General features: G+C 42.6%; 1 protein-coding gene across 1 annotated transcript; it reads right to left on the bottom strand.

The window, feature by feature from the left end:
- Window positions 1–267: 267 nt before the first annotated feature.
- Window positions 268–22,917, bottom strand: LOC102032646 (ADP-ribosyl cyclase/cyclic ADP-ribose hydrolase 1). The gene is made up of 8 exons (XM_005415419.2): window positions 22,679–22,917; window positions 8,626–8,755; window positions 7,869–8,004; window positions 7,079–7,161; window positions 5,343–5,419; window positions 4,631–4,723; window positions 2,325–2,411; window positions 268–468 (listed from the first exon to the last, which is right to left on the bottom strand). Exons 1-8 carry the CDS (start codon window positions 22,915–22,917, stop codon window positions 387–389), a joined length of 927 nt encoding a protein of 308 aa, XP_005415476.1. The 3' UTR covers window positions 268–386.
- Window positions 22,918–23,247: the final 330 nt, after the last annotated feature.

Raw genomic sequence — 23,247 nt, 5'->3', positions numbered from 1 at the left:
TGAGCACTGATCTAGGCAAGTTGTGCCTATCCTGGAAAGTTTCTTCTCTGTGCATGCCCCAGGGAATCCCCGCTCTGCGCCAGTGGCAAGCTGTATAGGAGGGAGCAAACCAGGGCAGAGCATCTGCCTTCAACTGCTGACCACAGCCCCAGTCCCTGTGAAACAGTGTGTGTGTGTGTGTGTGTGTGTGTGTGTGTGTGTGTGTGTACAGCATCACAGCTCAGGTATCAGCTCCTGCTATTTGGCTGTTAGTATCACAGCAAGGATTTCTGGTTATGCACTCAGCACACACCAGGCTACTGTTATCACTCTCAGCTATGCAGCCACATCTTCTCCAGCTTTGCACACAAGTCAGGGAATTCTTCAGTGGCACAGAGAACTCTGTTTCATGGAATTGCTGAGCTGTTGGTGCAAAGCCTGCAGTCTGTGTGGTCTGGGTTATGCACACACTGAAGGAGCTGAACAGGCCTGAAATAAGACACAAAAGAAACAAAGATTTAATAATTTGCAAGTACAACAGAATGACTTCACAATTACTGAATGCAATGTGAAAATCAAAGTGCATGTCACATCCATGCTTATTAAGCAGATGGGTTTTCTTAGGGTAATTCTTTTTGATCTTGCTGCAGAAAGGTAACTTTGGTGTTTTTAGGGACAAGGGCAAATCAGTACAAACCAAAGTAGCTGACCTCACAGCATGTCAGCTATGCTGCAATATAAAAATAATTACAAAAAAGAAGAAAGAACTCTTGCACAGACTGTGGAATTCCTGCCATGCTGGAAGTTCACCATCTGTCTTACTCACTGGTAAACCCTACTGCTACAACAGAAAGCTGTTGCTGTGAATGTCAGATATGATGAGATTTTTTTTCTAATGCATCCAGTGAATCCAGTTTTAAAGTTACTGTCTGGAAGATACTGTTGAGATGGACAAAAGCCAGAGAAAATGACCAGCAGCAGTTGCTACATGGCATGCAAAGGCAGATGCTCAGCTGATACAGACCCATACAGTTCTGTTTGTGATGACTACAGGGGAGTGAAGCCAACTTACACAGTCTGTCCTGAAGTTTGGCTTTACCTGTAAATTTGTTATTTTATTATTATTCTGCATATAAAAGAGCAAAATTAATTGTGTGTTACTCAACCCAGTTATTTATATATGTGTTAGTTGAACTTTGACAAAAAGCCCTACTTTCACTTCACCTTCAGCCCTGACTTGTGAGACACAGCAATGAGAGTCAGGTTCCTCCCTGTGCTAAGCCACAAGGGGTCTAAGCTGTGCTATATTTCCCCTTCCTGCCTCTTCCCATAGCTTAATTCATCCTAGGTTGAAATAATCTGAACCTACTACAGGTCCTGGGAGTATTGCTTAAAGGTTCCATCTACCCAAAGAGAAAGTAAGCACATGATTTGGCAGATTTTTGCTCCACACCAGTGCTAATTTTTTCACAAAGTGCAGAGCACCCATTAATCAGGTTCAACAATACCCAGACAGAAATATATTGCTCTGCCTTCAGACTTAAAGACCTATCATTTGTCTCCTTTGCAGACCAATTTTTCCATACTTAAACCACTGTCACAAACTCAGAAGTTCATAAAAATCTTTGTTTACTTTGGAAATGTTCTTATCCAAGTATGAGTCCTTGACACTGAAAAGCTGTTCCTGACAGATAAGATATGAGCAATATTGAATGTTTGCCACTTTTCTAATGTCTCTAAAGAAAAATTTTGCTCTGTGTGAAGGTCTCTGAACCCACACATAGGGATAAAGTGTCTCTGGCTTTTGTATTTCCTTAGCAGGAAGATGGAGATTTCAGGCAAGTCAGGACTTGGGCTGCTGTTTCACAGACTCCTGGTTTTTGCTCCTGACAATGGTAAATTACAGTAATTAGTAATGCTTATCATGTCTCATGCCTCACTCTCTGACAAAGCAGCAGGACAGAAAGCATGCTCAAACCATGGTGAGGGAAGTAAGGACCACCCTTGGCACCCTGTGCTATCTGGATGCAGCAGGGAGGAAAGCTGCCTGTTTGGTTCAGAGTGTTTTAGGTAAAAGCCCAGTCAGAAGAAAATCTGGTGGCTGGGTTGCTGGATTGGTCCCTTCCTGAAAGCAACTGAACCTGCTCAATGGCAGGTGTGGGGCACAGAGCAAGCCCCAGCCCCAGCCAGCCCCAGGGCTGCAGCCTGGCTGGAGCCCCTGAGAAAGACCCAGCCACACTGGAGGGATGTCATGGCAGTGAGAGGAAGTCTGCTCTAGCTTGCTGTAAACCTGCAATATTAGCTTTATATTAGCAAACTCATCACCAATTACAGTGGATAATTACCTGTAATTGTCTTGACAGATGATCTTAAACTTTCGTTCTTCTAAAATGCTTATTAACCTCTGAATGGACTGACCTGAGCAGGATTCACTGTGGAGAGAAGACTTCAGTTACTTGTGTTCCTTGTGTGTTCAAACTGCTCACCTAAATTCCACGCTATGGCACTGCTTTATTATAGGTAAGACTCTTGAAAAGCTTGTTTGCTAATGTGCTGGGAAGCCCATTGGGGCTGTGGAGCTTTGGCTGCCACTGGGCCCTTGCTGGTAGAAGCTCTGTGATGTCCATGTGATGTCCAGCTGCGCATCGTGCATGAGAGCTTTGTGCAGCAGGACATCTGTGGGACATCCCTCAGTCCCATTCCCAGTTCAGGGTGCTCCAGAACTGCTCCACTGCTGCTGGTGCTTCCACCCACAGCAGCACAATGCAAGGCTTGCTGAAATCTGTCCAAGGGCAGAAGGGTCAAGTCCTCTGTGTGATGAGAAAAGGCTAACCATGAAAGCCAGCAGTGAAGTCCCAGGTAGGAAGTGAGACAGGAAGACACTGGCAGAAAGCAGGGGATGAAGCAGGTTCTAAACACCTCCTGTGTGTCTGGGTCAGTTTACAGCTGCTGCTGCTGCTCTGTTTTGAAAAGGGGATGTTTCAACCACTTTTGCATTGGCAGGAGCCCTAACTTGTGTATTTCTTTCCCATCCAGATAAATGTTTCAAGAAGCATGTAGCACTCTCATACCTTCAAGATCTTTATGTTTAACTTAATTAATTAAATAGCCCAAGGGCCCCAAAGCTGTAGCAAGAGGTTTGACAAATGCCATAGGCACAGACAGAGACACAGCAAAAGCCTGGTTACCTTAAGGTAAAAATCATCTCTTCATCCATGGTAGGGGACTCACTTCTACTACTGGGGACAAATCCAGTTCCCAACGTTTGAGATTAGCAGAGAGCACTGCCAGCTCTTTTTTGTTCACTAGACTTGACAACTTATCAGTGATTCAACATGGAATACAAATCAGAAGATACAAGGAATGCACACTATTTGGGCTACCTGCCACTCACTCCTTAGAAGCAAGTAGAACATAAAAAGGAAATTGCTATGAACTTGTCACAGGAGGAGGAGGATGTGTCCAGCAACAGGGCTGGCAGAGCACTGCCTTGTGTGAGCAGCAGAGGGGGAGCACAGCAAAAATGTCTGATGTTGGGAAATCGTGGGCCAAAGGATCCAGTGCCATGTCAGGGGACACTGATGTGCAGATTACTCAATGTCCTTTTCTCCAGCAAACCATTATGCAAAGGACCACAAGACTAAGGCTGGCGTGCTGGCCCCAGCACAGAGGCACACCATGAACCATGGCAGGGGTGTCAGCTCCTGTGGACAGGGGACACCTCTGGATGTCTGGGATGAGGGAGGATCTGCAATGCTGGAGCTGGAGCTGTGTCAGAGAGTGAGGCTGGCTGAGCAAGGTCCTCACTCCTTCCTGAGCTGCACTGCACCATCACAGCCTCCCTCCTGATCCATGGCACCAAAGCTGCTGTTTCTGTTGTGGAGATCATTAAGAAAGGGAAAAACTGTGGCAGGGCATTATGGCCACAGAACTGGCTGTGAAAGGAGGGGTCAAAGGCACAGAGCCTCATGTTTAGTGTTTCAAATGTGGTAGATCTGCCAATGAATCTGATTGTGATGAAAAAGATCACTCAGAAAGGCTCAGATGTGATTTGAAGTTGCTGTTCTGGTATCAGTAATTCCATGGTAAACAATTCAACTATAGATTTGTTATTAAAAATCACAGAATTATTTAGGTTAGAGGAGACTGCTTGATATCAAACCAATATGAGCTGGAAAAGGTTGCCCGGGTCCCAGTTAGGTTTTGAGATGCCCTGCCAGAGATGAAGACTCCACAATCTGTTCTGTCATTCAGAAGTGGCTGTGCTCAGCATAATTATATTACTCCTGTGGACAAACATATCCATGTTTGCTTGGATACCTGGACATGTTTATCCTTGCAGACATAGCCTGGTCTCTGACTTCAGTGCTGCAACCATAGCAAAGGTCTGCAGACCTCAGTGGAGCTGAAGGAACTTAAAGGTCATGGCACCTCTTGAAAGCCAGGAAAATGTCATTGTGTTTTACCTGTAACTGTTCAGCAGTACTTACAAAAATATTAGAGGAGACAACAATACAAATATTATTTTTTCCTGCAAAGTAAGCACCTAGAAGGTGAGTGTAAAGCAGGTTTCATGAGTTTAAGGCAGTGTTGCTGCTAGACCTGAGCTGTGCCCTGTGCCTTCCCCACAGTGCTCATCACTGGGACTTACCTTTGAGGGCCACCAATGTTCTGCATGAGCCAAATGTGCACTTCAGTGACTTTATCTGGATCCAGGTTAAAGATCTCAATACTTCCAAAGATGCTGTAAGAATGGAACATGAAACAGCAAAACACTCTTAGTTATCTCAGAAAGGTGTAGAGAGTATGCTCCCCAAACACCAGTGCTTATTAGTGCTGAGTTACACCCTGTGAGAGAACATTGTCTTGCCAATGGATTGTCACAGACTATTTAATTGCCTTATGGTTAAATGTTGTCTCCCCATTCATATTTCACTTTCAGGGTAACTTTTGAAAGTGCCTGCAAACAGAAACAAGCTGAAGTTTTGGCATCTTTAGTGCCTGTTCAGTTTCCTGGCTGTTGGTGTGGTTTGGTGCCAGGGGAATAACCATGGCTGTTCCCCCAGAAAGAATATTCTTCATCTTTTGATATTATTCAAGACTGCACTTCAGCCAGGTAGCCAAGTCTAGTGAAGTAAAATCAAAGAAACTGCAATAATCAATTGAGCAGTAAGAGCCCCCTGCATACCCCCCACACCCTCTGAAGGATTTCAGGTACAACCTCTGAATAGAAGGAGTGAAAAGAATCAGCTTTACAACATCCAGGGGTGAGTTCACCAAAATCCCTTCTGCACTGGGACTCATAGGCAGACAGGCACATGCAGCCCCACAGGAACATGAATGGTTTTGTGTTGAGTGAGTACCTGCTGCTCCTGAAAGCTCCAGCTTCTACTGATCCATTGAGCATCACTTGAACCACACCACATGCTGCTTCTGCAAACTGAACCAGACCAAGGGACATTACACTCTGACACTACAGGCAGTGCCATGGTTGGCTTGGGGCTGGGAGAATTCATTGATGTCCTCAGAACTGCCTAACACAAGCAGAGGGTCTGGGCAATATTTTTGCAGAATGTTTCAGTGCAAAAAAAAAAAAGTCTCTAAAGGCTATGGCAAAACTGTGACAAAGCCCCATTAAACAGCTATGAACTGGCAGTCTAAGGCTGCATGGGGCTGGTACAGCAGCTTGTTTGGTTTCAGTTTTTATAGGGCTCTCCAGAGCCCTTGCAGCTGCAGCTGTCTGCAGGAACTCACAGTAATCCTCAGACTGCTTTAGCTCAGAAAGTAAGGACAAGCCAGAGCAGAGGTATCCCCAGTTTAAGGACACACAGACCACCACATACTTGTTTCCTTGTGACTCATGCTCTGTGCTCTTTTGTGGCTTGGGATTTTTCTCTCTTGATATTTTAGTAAAATTATCACTGAGGTTTTTTAGATTTGATTTTTAATATACTGTATCATGTAATCACTGTTTTTTTATTCTTTAAAACCCATGTCCAAATATTTAAAGACTAATAAGGTCTATAAAATACCTGCTCTAGATATATAAGCCATTGTTAAGGCAGAGTTTTTATGAAGCTTAATGCAGGTGACTGTACTTATCAAATCTTTCATGTCCTCATAAACAATGTGGCTCAAATTCAAATCTTGAGAGCTGCAAAGTTTCAGGAAGTTTCATTATGTGTAACTTTCAAATGTGTTTAGCATAAGTTTAAGTAGATCTTGAATTTATACGGCAAGGAAGCCTGCAGCTGAGCAAACCTGGGTCTGTATGTGGTTCTATCTCACGCACTCTGGAACTGAACCTTTTTCACTCCTAGTTTACTCACAAAACTTTTTTTCTTTTTAAGGTGAGTAGACTTTTTCTTACATATAAGAGAACTGGAGCATACAGGAATGCTTGTTTTCCACCTGGGTAGTCATCTGCTAATAGTGATACCAAGGGTGAAATCTTGAGAGACAGGTAAAATCAAAGTAACACAGGACATCAGGTTTTTCTCTGGCAGTTTGTTCCTGTAAAGTGCTGATTCAACAAAGGCAGGCTAATTGCTTAACTGGGACCAGCAGGATCTCATTCCTGTGATGGGAGTTGGATGTGTCTGTGGGTGGGGACATCACAGGAACCTTGCCAGGCACTGATGTGGGAGGATGTGCTCTTCAGGTTTGTGCTGGGAAGTGCAAGGGGATTCTCAGCCTCTTGGAAAATGTCTGTGCCAATCTGGGTGCTGTTTTCCACACTGGCATGCTAAAATAGACTTTACTGTAGCAATTTATGTTCTGTGATTTAATTAAGGTGATTGCTATAATTATGAGTATTACTTGCAGAGCTCCAGGTCTCTGCCAAGGGTTGTTCCAGACACTGACACTCAGCCTCTGTCCACAAAAAGAATGCCTGAACTACAAGGGCACCAAATGTTGTATATAAAATATGGGACCTTGGATTCCAACACACGATTTTTAACACCTGGACCTAAAGCTTCTGTCAACTTCTACTATTCCATCTTTTAAGTTCAATCTGCAAAATCATATTTTTGACAATGTCAGGAACTTAGTGCCTTTCCTCACTTTTGGATTCAGGGAAATTTAGTCCAGATCTTACCATCTTGGATGCCATTTTCCAGAACACAGAGCCAGGGTTGCTCTCACATTCATTTCGTTTTGGACAAGATTCATAGTTGATTCCTGAGAAAAAATACATTTATAGAAGAGCTAAGGTTAGAGTGAATATTTTTGCAAGGCTTATGTGGCTTTGTGAGCAAAAAGATTTGCCCTCTATCAAAGCAAGAAGGCTAAAAGAGGAGAGGGCTCTAAAAGGAAAAGGAATTTGCATCTGCTCAAAGATCTTCCTGTTTGTTCACAGTATTTTCAGCAAGGCAGTTACAGATCCCATATCTCAAATAATTCTCAGAAAACTGAGAAGGGAAAACACAGAATCCCAAATGTGAGAAACAGGCTGGCTCTTGACAAGCGCTGTCTGATTGCATTGAAAAATTAACCTTTGCCCAACATTTTCAGTAATTCCAGCCGAGTTTAAAGTTTCCTAGCATTAAGCACCAACCCAGGAGTCACGAGGGCAGTGGTATCCCCAAGGCACCTGCACACTGCCCCAGGACTCTGGTGTGGCCATGTCCTTCCTGAATGACTTTCCTGCTTTGCAGTCTGTCCCATAGGAACCACAGGATAGAAGCAAGCAAACAAAGCACAGGGGCTGGATGTGGCCATTAGGTCAAGCAACAACTTGGTGTTAAAATAACATCCAAAGCTGTGGTTTTTAATTTAACCTGAGACATAGGTGTTATTTTTAGAATCCCAAAATATTGGACAGTTAAGATTTTAAAGTAAACCACTAGAAAATTATGTGAAAAGGATTGTGTTTAGGTGTAGGTTACCTGGGGCAGAGGGGTCTCCACACCATGAAACTCTGTCAGCCATATAACCCAGCAAGGTGTCCTCCAGGGTAAGGAAATTCTGATTGGATTTTGTATAACGATGAACAAGGTCGTTTGTCTTGCTCCAAAACAGTGACTGTGAAATAAGGTACAATGTCTGGTGAGTGATAGTTGTACTACAGCTGGTTAGAAAATTTTTCTGGAGAAACCCAGAAAGTTAATGATAATGAAGGAGTTTTATTGAAATGCAGCAAGTCCACCTTAGTGGGTCAGTTCTTACTTGAACACTGTCGTTTGCAGAATATTTTGGGGGGTCTTTGGTTTTTTTTGGTGTAAAGGGACATGGTTAGCTTTTAAGGGATTTTGAAAGAAAGGTTTGGCTAGTTTTCATAGGATATTCCCCAAATTTGTTGTTTGCTTTTGAGCTGCACATGGAAGAACAGCTTTCTGGAAGCAGTGTCCCTCTAACAGCATGATGGAATGCTCCTTACAGAGAGCCACATGCTCAGGGAATGGGGACATCCCTGTCACTTCCCTGGCATGACCCTGCTTGAGGCAAGCCTTACACAGGGGTGATTCCCAGTGATAGATGGGCAGGGTTACTGGGGCCCAAAGGTGCAGCTGCAGCACTGTTGCAGTAAGTGCAAAAGCAAAATGCCATCCTCCTCAACCTCCAGACCCTCCCAGCTGTTATGGGTGAGATCCCCTTGCCCAGACCTGGCTTCCCACCACAGCCCACCCTGCACTGTGCTGTTACCTTGTTGCAGGGTATAGGGTGACTTGCCAGCTCCATCAAAGGCTGATAATCTTCTGGTGTGATATTACAGGGGTTCTTATATATGAAGGCATCTTTTAATGATTCCCATATTTTTAGACAATCCTTATCTCTGCCAAAAGATTAAAACATAGTTAATAAATATTTATGAGTATTTGTGCCTGTGAAAGGCTCTCCCTCTGTTGTGGTCAAACACTCTGGATCAAATGTTAGAAGAATTCCAGCTATGCTCAGGCACAAAATACATGATCCATTACCAAAGCAGAGTAGCTTCAGCAGATTAAGTATATACTGAGGAAAGAACAGTTCAAAATCATCTCTCTTTCCTGCATTTCAAATTAATTTACTGCAATATCTGAATGTCATCTAGGTTTTTACCCCTTAAAATAGTCAGTTCTGATTTTACATAACCAAAGCATCAAATTTCTTGATTATTCACACCAAATCATAAGAAGCAAATAGTTTCTCAGACTGTAGGTTGTACATTTTAAAATTATGGTCAGAGGACACTGTCCCCTCAGACACAGCAAGCCAAAAATATGGCTTGTCCCTGCAGAGAGTTTGATCCTAGAGAAAAAAATCTGTAATATTATCTAAAACAAAAGCAGAGATTTAACTTTTTGGGACCTGAGATTGTTTTTATTTATGCACTAATCTTCAGCTGTTGACTTGGGTGTATTAAATTTCCTCCTGGAGGACATTTCTCTGTCTGCAAATTGTAAATAACCCAGAGACTGTTCTCCAAATTTTGGTACTTTATTTAGAGGTTAGGAAGTTGTAAATACTCTTGCTGCCACTAAGGATTACAACATGGACACACTGAATCATGCCAGAGAGAGGCTCCTGCTGATAGAGGAGTGACACCAGAGAACAGGCAGCCGTCCCCTTTGCTCTGCACAGTCAATGGTATCATAAAGGCAATTTGTGCAGCTTGGCTGTAAGCACAGGCACATTTCATAAACATTTATATGGCTCACACTTCCTAATTTGTTAAATTACTCCAGACAGGCCTTTATTTTTCTTTCTTTTTTTTTTTTTTAAGCTACTTCTGAGATCTGCTTTCTATAAGAGCATAATAGCCCCAGGTGACAGCTGGGTACCCGGTGATCTATCCTTTCACATGAAAAATTTTTTATGCTTGGTCTCAGAAGACAAAATATTTTTCAAGAAACTATTGAAAAAACCCCATGCTTTTTTATTTCCAAAGCAGAGAGGTAGGAGATAGGCACAAAATAAAACATTTCTGTTGCTAGACTCAAGCCATGGCCATGAGAGGCACAAAGAAAACATCCAGGTGATTCATGATCATGCCAAGAGAGATTGCTGAGTCACTAACCCAAAGAATCAGTGTTCCATCCTTTGCAGCGCATGATGTGTGTCAACATCTCAGTACCTGAGAGAAGAGTCTGTATCTATAGTCCTGGACCTGAGCAAAATTTTGCATCTTTAATGCCATAAAAGCTGGTAGGTCTTAGCCTGCAAGAGGGGGAGGCTCTTCTACAGCTGCTGATCACTGTGGAACTGCCAGGTGTGTCACAGGGAGGAATGTAAGTAATGAAGATGGGCTTTTGTGGAAACTAGGCAATTTCAAGCATTGTTTTAGAAATAAAAATACAGATCATCAATGTAAAAAAAGATACATAAAAAGCTAAACAACCTTTTCTTTTTGCTGTCCTCACTTACTAACATGTTTGGTTTTTTTTCTTTTTACAAATGAATAATAATAAATCATTGGTTTGCCACTGGAAAGCTATTTCTTGGATATGAAGCACAAATTTTGTCTCACACCCCAAAGAGATTATCAAGCATGTAGAACTGTGATTTGGGTTTACATTTGATAAGCAGTGAGAAGGCTTGAGGAGCTGCAAACCCAGCTCCAGGAAGATGTGCCATTCTTTCCAGTCTCACTGTTGAGGTAGATTCTGTTAATAAACTTTCACCCGACCTTTTTCCAGCACAGAAAGAAAATGCTTGTCTGGTGTGCAGCACTTAACTCACACTGAGCAGAGGTGAGACTTTCTGTAGCTCTGGGCCTTCTGAAACAATATGAGAAGCTTTCTGGCATGTGGTATGCTAAAAATTCCAGCAAGAACAGCTTCAGGTTCAAACAAGAACATAAGCCTTGCCAAAAGAACCCAAAAAACAAATGCCTGAGAAAGAAACTTTTCCCTTAAAGCTGCTACTAAGTCATAGAATGTGTTGATTTAGCATTCCTTCTGGATTTACAGAAGAAAGAAAGGCACAAAAGAGATCCTCACTCTTAAACTCTTTAATTAACTCTCAGTTAATTAAATTTATCTAATTCAGGTAATTCTGAAGTCCATGTGGAATACTCTTATGTCCCACACTGCTGTGGGCCTTGGGCTCTCTCTTTGTGTATTTTGGGTTGCATACAAACTAATTCTGCATCCTATCTGCAAACACCATATAATCTCTTCAGGCATAATGGACTTCTTCCTTTGAGGCTAGCTTTGTTTATGCTGAAATATCTGAAGCATTTTATTCTACTATAGACTCTGAAATATTGAATCCAAATTCAGTGATATGTAACATAAATATATTCTAAATTGTGTTTAATTTTTTCAAGTTTTATTTTTATGAATAGAGTTTGGGCAATACAGGTAAATGTGAAATTATAGCTAACAGAAAACACAGGAAATCTTCTGTGAACTTGAAAACTGCAACATTTCTCTGGAAAACAAGGACTGAAGAACTTGTCTTAAGATCTTTTTGAGCCAGAGATTCTACCCTGAACTCAGTATAGCATGCAATAGGGATTGAGATACAAATAAACTTCTCCTTATTAAATTCAAATGTTATAAATGCTGCAAAGCATATCCTCCATTTGTCCTTACATTGGGGTAGAAGTTGCATTTTCCAATAAATTTGAGCATTTCTATCCATTTGCCTTGTATATGAATATCACATTAATCTGTCAAGTGAATGTTGGGGCCAAGAATATTTCCATTAGCATCTATCCCAGCAGCCAAATTTTAATGTGCATATTAGAAAAATGGGACAGCTTCTGCATCATTATTTCTTGCATATCCATACACTGGTCTGGCTAACCTTGAAAGAGTATCCTTACTCTGAAAGGAATGGGATAGCACTGAATTATCTGGTAAATAACTGTTGCTATAGATTTTTTTTTTTTTTTTTTGCTTTACAATTTTTTTTTTTAATTGGACATGACAGAGCAAATTCATCCCCATTTGAAACTGATTTAATTGGTATAATATCAAGGATAGGTTTCATCTCCTCTGATTTCAGTTACACCATGAACAAAGTCTTGCTTTCAGCTCAGCACTGGATTGACACTGAATGCTGAAAACATCTTAAGAAGGGCAGTGTTCCCTTGGGCTGTGTTGTCTCCAGTATTCTACTCAAAATTCGAGACTGATGCTTAAAGTATGGGAGCCATTTCAAATTTACAAGTAAAGAATTACTTCCAGGTTTTGCTCTGGAGAACTCAATCAACTCTGCCCATGTTTTCAAATCACCCTGCCAGGCAGAGACACTTTGCTGGTGAGACCTGTTCTCCCCTGCAATCAATATCAGGTTTTCTAAGGCCCAGAATTTTATTTCTAAAACATTGCAATGTTTTCAGGCCACCCTGAGTTTTTAATTGTGGCCCTGTGGTGAAGCTCTGAAGTTACAGCTGGGAACAGTCCCCTGAGCCCATGTTCCAAACCTGTGCAGAGATCAAATCTCTGCATTTTGTGTAAGAAAATCCTTCTCATTTGCTGCCATCACCAGCCAGAGCTGTGATGAACCTAAGCACTCAGAAATCTGACTCTTTAAAAAGTCAGCAAGATGTTTGTGGTTGTAACATAGCTCCTTAAAGACATAAAGCCAGTTTTCACTCTTCTGGGGATCTAAGGCATGGGTTTCAGGTGTAAAATCCCAGATATCTCAGAAGGGGAATGTGTATCAAATGAACTAAATGGTGTAGCAACATTTCTGCATCTAACAGACCCATCTTTGCCTGTGTCAATTTATCTGCTGCATTTTGATAAACTGTGATGGCTGCAGACAGCAGGGAAATTTATACATCCACAGTCAATCTATAGTCATGTGTAGCTATGCCTTTATGTCAGAAATTATACAAGGACCAATTATACAAGTGGTATACAATTATATATGTATAAAGTATATGTTTATGCCTGTGTTGAGAGGAAGCCCTCTGTAACTCAGAATCCGTTTGCCACCTTTTCTGCCTTAAATATTCCTGGGGATTTATTTCTTCAGCTTTCCCCTCCCTAATTCCAGCCTTGCCGTGTTGTCTTGCTGCTCCTTTGGAGCAGGTTTTTTTTGAGCTGCTGCCAAGGACAGCCCAGGCAGCTGAGGTTCCTGGAGTGAAGCTGCCCTGGGAGTTAAAGCAAGGAGAACAGTGCCATCAGGTGGGAGAAGGAGCTCCTCGGGAGCAGCAACCCCACACACGTGGGGGCTCTTGCAGCACGGCCCATCTGCAGGGCACAGAGCTGGGAATGGAGACGTGCACACAACGGATCAGCTCCCTTCTTGTTACTGCAGCACCCAAACCTAACATCAGGTATCTTTGCCCTAAAAATCAGACAGATATGAATTAAGAGAGGTCAGCCACTGCCTTTGCTGAGGATTTGATGACACTAACCTGCTAGTTTCAGCATTAGGATAATGGAAAGGGGGAAAATTAGCAAGGAAAAAGATGAAAGAAGAAAATCAGATCTGTCAAGCTCAGTGTCTTCAATAAGCACAAGCCTCTCATTTCCCATTTAGTTTAATTACTGCAAAGTGTCTGCCGCCATACACTTAGGGTAACAGATTTTTTGTCAACATGAAAACGACATGCTTGATTTTTTTGGCAGCCTGATTTGGTAACTATTGCTTTCTGCAAATTACATAGTTCAAAAGTCAGTACACAAAGCACTGGAGGAACTGACTGGGCAGAGAGAGGGAGATCCAGAGCCCTGCCTCATAGGAAGATCACTTCTGGAAAATTTGCCTGTAGGCAGAACAATTAAATTCTGCATGTCAAAGATGGAAAAAAAGGAGTCCTGAGTGAGATTGCTGCTGGGTGCACCCCAGGGCTTTGTGTGTTCCTGGACAGTGAACGGCCTGGAGCAAGTGACAGCTCTTCAGCACACCAGTCCTTCACCTTTGGCAGCAACAAGAAGGTTTTAAGGGCAGGAGTATTTGTGGCTTTGGTTTACGGCTCCTGGAGTATTTTATTTATGAGAGGGAAATTGCTGCTGCAGGACAGCACTGAGCCTTGTCCCCCTTCTGGGAAGGGCTGAGCCAGGAGGTGGAAGCTGTAACCAGTGAAGGGCTCATCCACACAAGCAGACTGTTTTGCTGCCTGGATTTCAGCCTCTCTGGGTGAAAAACAAGCTGCTAAAGCAGGTGGTGTTTGCAGAGGTGCCCTGTAAGTGGAACAGAGCCCCCAGAAGGGCAGAAGTCTCACCTGGACTACATTTGGACAGAGGGTCGCAGTAGCTCTATAGTTTAAGCCTCTGAGTGAGGCCATGTCATCAACAGATACAGAGGGAATAAATTTTAGCTGGCACGTTACCCTTTGATCAGAAAGGGTATTTGTAGTAGAGTTTCAATGTTAATATTAAACTTCTAAGAACACTTCTGTAACAGTGACCTAAATTAAGGTACATACAGGGAAATATTCAATGGCTCAATGCACTTTCACTTTTTCCCACCCATAACATGAACTTGCACTACATTGTTGTGTTTTGTTTTGCTTGTTTGTTTGTTTTTAATAGAACTAAAGCTGCTGGAATGTGGCATAAATGCAATAATTTGGGAGAAGTCCCTGTTTCAAGGGTGGGTGCTATCAGCAGGACACAGACAAAGGAACAGCTTGGAGCTTTAGTACATCTATGAGTGAGCTTCTTGATAATTCCTTATTTTGTGGTCTTCCCTGGGAAGACAGAATGCATCTTTAGCATTTTTTTTCCCTTGGACACTTGAGACTTTCATCTGACCCTAGAGGGAAAAAGGATCTATTGCTCCTACCCCTATGGACAACCAGAGATCATTTCTTCATGGGGCTCTGAGGTGTTAAACTGCTCTTGAGTTTTAACCATACCTTAGCAATGACAGCTGAATTATATCACCTCTGAGTGTGGGGTTTTTCTCACTGACATCTCTATAGATGTTACAGAAGAACAGAAGCAAGGAAAAGTGGGATAGAACAGTATTCCCCTTTACAGCAATCAGCTCATAAAAACATTTAATAATTTCAATCCTAGGGTGGTGCTATAATTTAGGCAGCCACCAGACATTGCCCTGTAGAGTCAATTCTATAAAATCAATAAACAAGAGAAAATGTAAAGAGCAGGCAGATAACTGACTGTGCGCAACTAAATAGAGGCAAAGAGTTACAGTGGAAAACTAAGTTGAAAAGTTTTTCATCAGCAAATACTTCTGATTAACATGTAGAAGATCAGCACAGACAGAATAACATTCTCTCTAGCATCTGGGATTAAAACCAAAGGAGATTTTGACTGCAAGGATATTTTAATATAGTGATGCAATATGTGTAAACTAACCTAAACATGAAAAATTATTTGAAATCCTATGGAATCTCACAGTAAGAACCATTAAATATCTATACACTGTCAAATGAATGTAAAAAAATTCTGTGTATGAGAAATATAAAGTAATTTAATTACAATTTTTATATGATAAAAACTCAATATAGAAAACTGCTAGGTGAGTTGACATATGACTGTCAAGTGAGAGATAAATTCAGATCTCAACAACATTTCTGCCCCCTAGCAGTACATTGATGTTGGCCAGGGACAAAAGGCAGAGTAACTTTTGACATCTCCCCATTACCCCTGCTGGACACTCAGACCTTGGGTTTTCTGTGGAGTTACAGCCTGGGAGGGAAGATTTTCAGCACAGAACTGAGCCTGAGCTTTGCACAGAACTGGATGGCTTTCCACAGCCTAGCAGTGGCATTTATACTCCAGAAGAGCAGAAATAAATATGCTGGTGATTAATGATCTCAAGAACAAATACATGATAGCTACCCACTGCCCTATGAACTTGTCTCTTGCTAAAAGAAAGTTAATTCTTTCTAATGAACTTCCTTTAGAAAAAGATGACAACAAACCCAAATAGAGTCCTACCTTATAGCCCAGAGTAGTTATGGAACTAGCTTTAAGCAGCATGAGGACTCTTTAGAAGGATAAACTCCAGAGGCAGTGGCCCCACCTCTATATTCTCAAGTACTAATCACTGTCTATTTGTGCCCACTAAACATTATATTCCAGTTCCCCACTAAAGCTCAGTACAGCCTATTTCAATAGAAGTTCACTTTTAAGTAGAACTCAAACAGCTGTTAATATTTATAGTGATATCTTTGCTACCAATAAACTACAAGAACAGTCAAAGCCACTTATATACAACTTAGGGAAAAACAGTTGTAAAAGAAAACCTTGTTATAAATATTGAAAGCTAGAATAAATAAAAAGCAGAGCAATGCAGGTGTCATATAATAAAGAGAATAATAAAAACACAGAGAAGGTATTAAAATCAGCACACAAGCACATGAAATAGGGAGGGGAACTTTAATGGCATACACAAATGCTGGGACTTGAGTATTTTAAAAAGCAGTGTGCTATTATGATGATACAGTGTCCATCTTAATGCTGAGAGACAAACCAGATGTAGGAACAAAATATTAAAACAATTTCCATTAGACATGAGCCAAACCATTTCTTCATTGCTGTTTGTCCTAGTTTCCCAGTGGACTTCTTACATGTCTAAAAACAATTCCTAAGAAATGAAGCAGCATGAGGAAGGAAGGCACTTCTGGTGATCATCTAGTCCAACTGCTGTCTCAGAGAAGGTTTCTCAGGACCAGGATCTGTCTAGTTTTGAATATCTCCAAGGATGGAGCCTCCACAAAGTCTCCAGTCAACCTTTCAAGTTGCAGTCCAGTCAAGTTCTGGTCTTTGATCACCCTCATAGTAAAAAACCTGTTTTTTTCCCCTATGTTTAAATAGGATTTTCTGTACTGTAATTAATGCCCATTGCCTCTTGTCCCGCAACTGAATACCACTGAGAAAAGCTTGACTCTCTCTTTGTTCCCCTCATCTGGTATTTACCACCTTGAGCCTTCCCTTCTCCAGGCTGGGCAGTCTCAGGGCTCTGAACCCCTCTCTGTGTCTCAGACACTTCAATCACCTTCATGGTCCTTCCCCAGATGTGCTCCAGGTGTGTCCCTGTCTCCCTGGTAGTGACAAGAGCAGAACTGGCCCCAGCACTGCAGCCACATCTCCCCAGGGCTGAGCAGAGGGGAAGGTCCCCTCTGTCCCCCTCTGTCCCCATCTGCCAATGCTCCTTCTCAGGCACCCAAGGCACTGCTGGCCCTCGTCACCAGGGCACACTGATGGCTCACATCAGCTTGTCACCAGGCCCCTGTGTCCTGCTCCACAGACAGTGCAAATAAAGCCTTTTGTTTGCTCTGGGACAAAAAAGATGGCACAGCAATGACAACAGATTTTTTTTAGAAAGCTCATTCTTACAAACAAACACTGAGTCCTTTGATGGATATCAAACTAGGGAGCTCTAGAAATCTGCTGAGCCCTCTAAGAGGGTCTAATGCTTTACAACTGGGTAGTAATTTGTACTTTTCAGAAGACTGGTTCAGTAATGGTTTCTCTCATGCAAGGCACATTTTCTCAATGAAAAAACAAACCTTAGGTAAGTTTCACTATATCATGGCTGTAAAATAAAGCTAGGATTTTTGTGACACTGAATCAAATCATGGTTATTTAGTACCATGCTTGATGTGAAAGCATTAACAATCAGTGAACAAACACAAAGAAATTAGATTTAAAATGCCTAGTAAAGCATGAAGGCAAAATACCAAAGTAAGCAAACAACAAACCCCAGATTCCTTTCAGGAGGGAATTATGCTGTGAATGCAATAGTATCTCACACAAAATCATGGTCCATATGTTCTTTTTGACAAAATGTATCTCCATCTCCACAGGCTGCAAAGGAATGGGAAGGCAAAATGCTTTCATGATTATGCAGTCAGGAGACAGAGCTCTTCTGGACATGCACCAATTCTTACTAAACTTAATGGGATTATAGACTGTTAAAATTTGTTACAACAGAACTTGCCACTAACAATAAAAACAATATTGGTTGATCTAATTATATTTAAGGGGGAAACATATTCTGTGTCCATACAAGATTGCATGAAAACTGTATTGAAGTTTTACACTTTAAGCTTCATCATCAGGTTTTTGTGTTGCTTAGTCAAGCACAGTGGCATTTTTTGGCCTGCCATTTGCATGTGTTATTGAAACTGCTCCCTATCTGTGTCCTTGGTTCCCTCTTCTTGTCAGAAGTTGGACAAAAAATAAGCTGGTTTGACTTCAAACAATTTTAAAATTTTCAAATAGTAGGTCCTTGCCAGCTTCCCTGGACACAGCCCTGTAATGTGCTCTAGGGTGTTCCTGCTTGGGCATGGAGGCTGGACCAGCTGACCCTTTATAGTCCCTTCAAATCTGGCCCATCCTGTGATTCTGGGGTTCTGTAGATTAAAGACCAAGAAGTGACTGCAGCTGTCAGGGGGGAGCAGTCACTAGCTGAGAATGAAAATTCTCTCAAGCTGCAAATGTAAAATCAGTTATTTCTAGACGCAAAAAAAGCATCTTTTATGCTTTGGGCATTAGTGACTATGACCTTTTAGATAGCATGGCTTCTCCACTCCTTCCCCAGGTCACCAAGTGCTGCTGGTTCCTCACCTCAGCCTGCAATTCAAATGTGGTGAAGAGGAAACCCAAACCAGCTAACCTAGGGTACAGCTGTTGCTACTTTTTCTGCCCCAACAGGGACAGAGGTGCCAAAGCAGCATCAGAAGCAGCATCTTCGAGCAATGGGTGAGTTATGGTGTCACCATACCCAGCAGGGATCTGCCGAACTCCCTGAGCTGTGCAGGTGAGCCCGCAGCGCTGAGCCCCTGCTGCGCTCCCCGCTCTGCCTGAGCCAGGGATAAATTCTCGGAACCCTGGCGGTGTGTGAGAACGGAGGTGAGACTTGCGAGCGGCTCGCAGCCACAAGAGGGAGTCCCTGTTACTGGGAGCGAGAGGAAGAAGTCATTGGAGGTCAAATTGTTGCTTCAGACCAAACTGCTTTTGGCTTATTTCAGCCCAAACTACCATACAGACTGATGGCCACGCGGGATTTTTACAAGACTAGTGAAATCAGAACTTTTAGCTTCGGTTAATGTCGAAAAAAAGGTAAGACTACCAAGCTGTGACAAACTATTGCTTTGGAGCCAGTATTTTCCAGGGAAGTCAAAAGAGAAATATTATTCTTTACTGGCAGTGTGTAGGTGTGTGACTCTGTGTGCAGGGAACAAACCCCCTAAAGCCTGCTGCTATACCATCCACATTTCTTCCTAAAAAAAGGGCTAATACTGAAAGTGCTTTATTGAAATGTTTGGTATTCTTTTTCTCTTCCTCTTCCTCATGAACTTTGCCATGACAAAGTTTATGCAGGAAGACTGAGGAAATTGCATGTGTACAAATATTGAGAGTCAGCCAGCAGCAGAAATAAATCTGAGGATTGTATGGCATGCAAGCAGCTGAACAAAATTATTACCAGCAGATGCTGTAACACAGAATCAGGGAAATGTCTTTTTGCGAGCAATATCAACAGAGAGTTTTGATGAATTTGAAGAATAAACAAACAAACAGGATAAAATCTGAGGTGTTTACAAAACTCAGCTGCAGACAGCAAAAGCCTTCCAGTGGCCTCTGTGGGCTTGGGTTCAGCCCAAAGATTCTGTTGGAAAAGAGAAGAGCACAACAAGAGTGAGCTGGCTGGGCAGGGTACAAGGGCTCCAGTAAGATGAGGGAGAATGCAAAGAGGTATCCTCTAGAATTAAAGAGTTCTGATAGTGAAGGCGTACACTAGCATGTCAGAGGCCTTCTTAAATGATTTACAGCACACAGATGCAAAAGCAGAGCTAAATGGAGGCTGTAGAACTCTGTTAAAGCCACCTGTGATAGCCAGAAACAGTACAATATCCACAGTCATGTCAACCACCCCCCCCTTTTCTTCAAAACCTGCCACATACTCCAAATTGAAATATGGCACTCCAAAATGTAGTAAATGTCACTAACTACCACAGTGAATAGATTTTATGTTCAGAAAATATCATCAAAGGTGGAACTTAGTGACTCTGACATAAAAAAGTGTAAAAATACATGGAAGTGTCCACGAGTTTACTAAAGGCAGATCTTTCAAAAAATATACACATCAGTGTAAGATTAAAAGGGAAAGAACAAAATATGGACAAATTTATGAGAAAATGAAAAGATTTCTAACCAAGACACTGAAGTTCCCATGATGAGAAGTAGTGGCAGCAGAAGTCCTGGCAGAGCACAGGGCACAGCTTGCCCAGCTCACAAGACTGCCCATGTTTCTGCAGTTCCCTGTTCCACTCTTCTCTATGATTAAGTGCACCACAGATCCCATACAACAGAGGACCCAAGGCCCACATTAATGATGAAAGAGAGAGGGATGAAAGATCCCACTCTCTGATGTGTCCTAAAGGCACCCAGGTCATTATCAGAAAGTGCCAGTGACAGAAGGGGCTGGTTACACAAACTGCACAGAGCTCAGAAATGAACAATCTTGGCTTTGATTTCCAGAAAAGCATCTTCATTTAATTCCCCATTCAGGAAACCTCTGAACATTTCAGATGTACATAAACAAGCATATTTGTCCTTCTTCTTTGCTCTATGCTTCAGAAAAAATTGTCTCTAAAATAAAATAAAATAAAATAAAATAAAACAAAAAAGAGTCCTATTATACGGAAGTAATTTAATCTGAAAGAAAGTGAGCTCACAGCCACAAAGGTATTAAGCACTGTTAGATTATGAATGGGCCAAAATATTGTGCTTTGTACTGACAAACATTTTAGAAAACTTGTGATCATGGATTTGTGATTTTTTTAAAACTGTCCTTAAATTAATTGCCTAAACAAATAATTCCTAGAGATATTTGTGGTCCAGACTCAGACTGTGTTGTCAGTGAAAACAAACGTGACCGCGGCTGAAAGCACATTCACACAAAAGTGGTTTTCACATCTTCAGCACCCCAATTTGAATGAAACAAGCTCATATAACAAAGGCTGTTAGGCCTGAAGACAATTTCAGATTTAAATATTGAGTGTATAAATATTTAATAAATTAATTTATGCTTTTAGAAACATGTATATGATTTTGCAAGTTTCGGGAGCTTTTTAATTTCATTAACAAAAGAATCCTCCTTTCCCTCACTAAAGCCACTCAAATATTTAACTAAAGAGTGAACAAGTCTCTGTGTGCTCAGGCCATGGTTTTCCACATGACCCTTCAAATACTGCAGATCAGCTTTTTCATACAGTGCAGGATATCCAAAGCCAAAAGAAACCCAAATGCAAGCAAACTATACACAGCTTTGTTCTCATCAGCTCAATGTCATGAAAACAAGAGGTTGCCTTTTTTAGGACAAAGACCAGGATGGTTCTGTCACCTGGCCAAGGTGTGGGGCAGCCCCACAGCACTCAGCCCAGGGTGACGGAAAATTCTGCCAGAGGCTCGCTGCAGAGACAAAGCAGGGCAGCGTTGTGGTGCCATGTGGGAATCTATAAAATTAGAGGCTTTCGGGAAAGCTGCAAAAGGCAGGCCTCAGATACAGCAGAATTGTGAACAATGCTTAAGCAACAGTCATGAAATAGATCAGAAGAAAAATTATTTTAACTGTAGAAAAAGCAAGGGCAGATAGAACAATAGCCAATGTATTAATGCTTGTCTGAATAGCTTTCTAAGCTGCAGAAAGTTTATCTAGCAAGATATTAGGAAGGTTAAAGCTTAATAATGGAGCTCTGTGCGTCGTGTCTTACAAATGGATATTGTATTCGAAATAAGCAAGCATTGTTTTAACCAAAGGTACGTGTCCTTATAGTGATTGAGTAGAACTACTGTCAATATGCTTTTGCTCTGTGTGATTGGTCAAGAAAGTTATAAAGTATTTTGTAACATTAGGTTTTCTGGCTTGCTGCTTAGATTGCGAGCTGCTAGCATGTTTCTATTATCATAATCATGTAATGAGACTGATGCTGAAAAAATAAACAGCTCAAGACATTTTCCATAGCAGCCCCGTCTCGTTCGCATCTGTAAATAAACCGCCAGCCGGCGTCAGTGCCACAGAAGGGATGGATGGTTCCCTGCAGAGAGACCCTGGCTGCTCTGGAGCCCATCCTGGGTGTCCCCAGTACCTGCTGGGGGGCCCAGGGCACACCTTATTTCATACTTTGCCTTTCTCTGCAACCAAGGGGATCAGAAAATCAGTTCTCAGCTCTAATACACTGTTGCAGACCTGGGCCCATGGAATTTCTTCTGCAGGAGAGGAGGGATGGGATGCCAGGGGTGTTGCACTACCTGCTGTGATGAGATGAGCAAGGCCACCTCTGGGGGAAGTTGTTTCCAGGGACTGATGAGCTGGTATTGTGATCCACCTCTATTTCTCCATGCAAGCTCTCTGAGCTCATCAAGAACTCATATCCACATGCTAAAATGAGTTTTGGATAACCCCAAGGTACTTCTGCATGTTTTTCTAACATTTTTGCCTGCTGTATAAGTCTCTTCTGAACCTTGTCCTTTCCCTTCCTCCTGTGTAGTCTCGTTTACAGGACTACAGTGTCACATTACAGACTTTGGCAGATCAGCTTTACAGCAAATTGCTTCACCTCTATGGACTCAAACCTGTTAGAATTCAGCTTTTAGTTCAGCTGGCTTTAGGGAAGTTGTAAAATCCATTTATAATTATGTTTTGATTAGTGTTTTAATTTTTTTGCTTTTATTGCTCCTGCAGGTAGTTTCCTTAAAAAGCCACCACAGGGGCACCGAGTTTGTCTGTACATTTTTCTACAAAACAGGGTTCTGATTTCTCCCTGCCCCTGCAAACCCAGCCAGGTGGAGCCGAGACAGTTCTGCTCACCTGACACCTGACCCAGATCTCTACTCACCCCAGCTCCGGGTGCTGCGCCGTGATGTAGTTGTAGCATCTTCCCAGAATAACTTCCTGCAAGTTCTTCGTGGTCCCCCTGTCCTTCCACTTCAGCATTTGGGGACTGACCTCGTGCCTTCCGTGGGTCAGCAGAGAGGCCAGCACGACGGCGAGGACGAGGGCGGCCAGCAGCACGGCGATGCCCACCAGGAGCACGGTGCGCTGCCGGGCCCGGGCAGAGCCCTGCGGCAGCGGCATCGCGCTGAGCGGCGGCGGCAGCTGCGGGACAGCGGGGACAGAGACACAGCGGGACACAGGGACAGCAGGACAGGGGACAGCGGGGACAGCGGGACAGAGGGACACCGGGCTGAACGGGCAGCGCTGCGCCCTCCGGGGATCGCCGGGCTGTGCCGGGATCTCTGGGCTGTGCTGGAATTCCTGTGCTGTGCCGGAATCCCCGGGCTGTGCCGGGCTCCTCCCCGAGCTGTGCCGGGATCCCCGGGCTTTGCCGGGACCCCTGGGCTGTCCCTGGATCCCGAGCTGTGCCGGGATCCCCGGAATGTGCCGGGATCCCCGGGCTGACCCTGG

This window comes from Geospiza fortis, unplaced genomic scaffold (assembly GCF_000277835.1).
Source record: "Geospiza fortis unplaced genomic scaffold, GeoFor_1.0 scaffold40, whole genome shotgun sequence".
In the NCBI taxonomy this organism is placed as follows: Eukaryota; Metazoa; Chordata; class Aves; order Passeriformes; family Thraupidae; genus Geospiza; species Geospiza fortis.
This window is presented reverse-complemented; position numbering and strand designations above follow the sequence as displayed.

Excerpts from the sequence above, each read along its gene's own strand:
- LOC102032646 (XM_005415419.2), bottom strand. The coding sequence starts at position 22,917 with ATGCCGCTGCCGCAGGGCTCTGCCCGGGCCCGGCAGCGCACCGTGCTC. Across the intron at positions 5,420-7,078 it reads GGAAAATGGCATCCAAGATG|TTTGCAGAAGCAGCATGTGG; the intron begins GTAAGATCTGGA and ends GGTCTGGTTCAG. Across the intron at positions 4,724-5,342 it reads GGAGCTTTCAGGAGCAGCAG|CATCTTTGGAAGTATTGAGA; the intron begins GTACTCACTCAA and ends CCATTCTTACAG.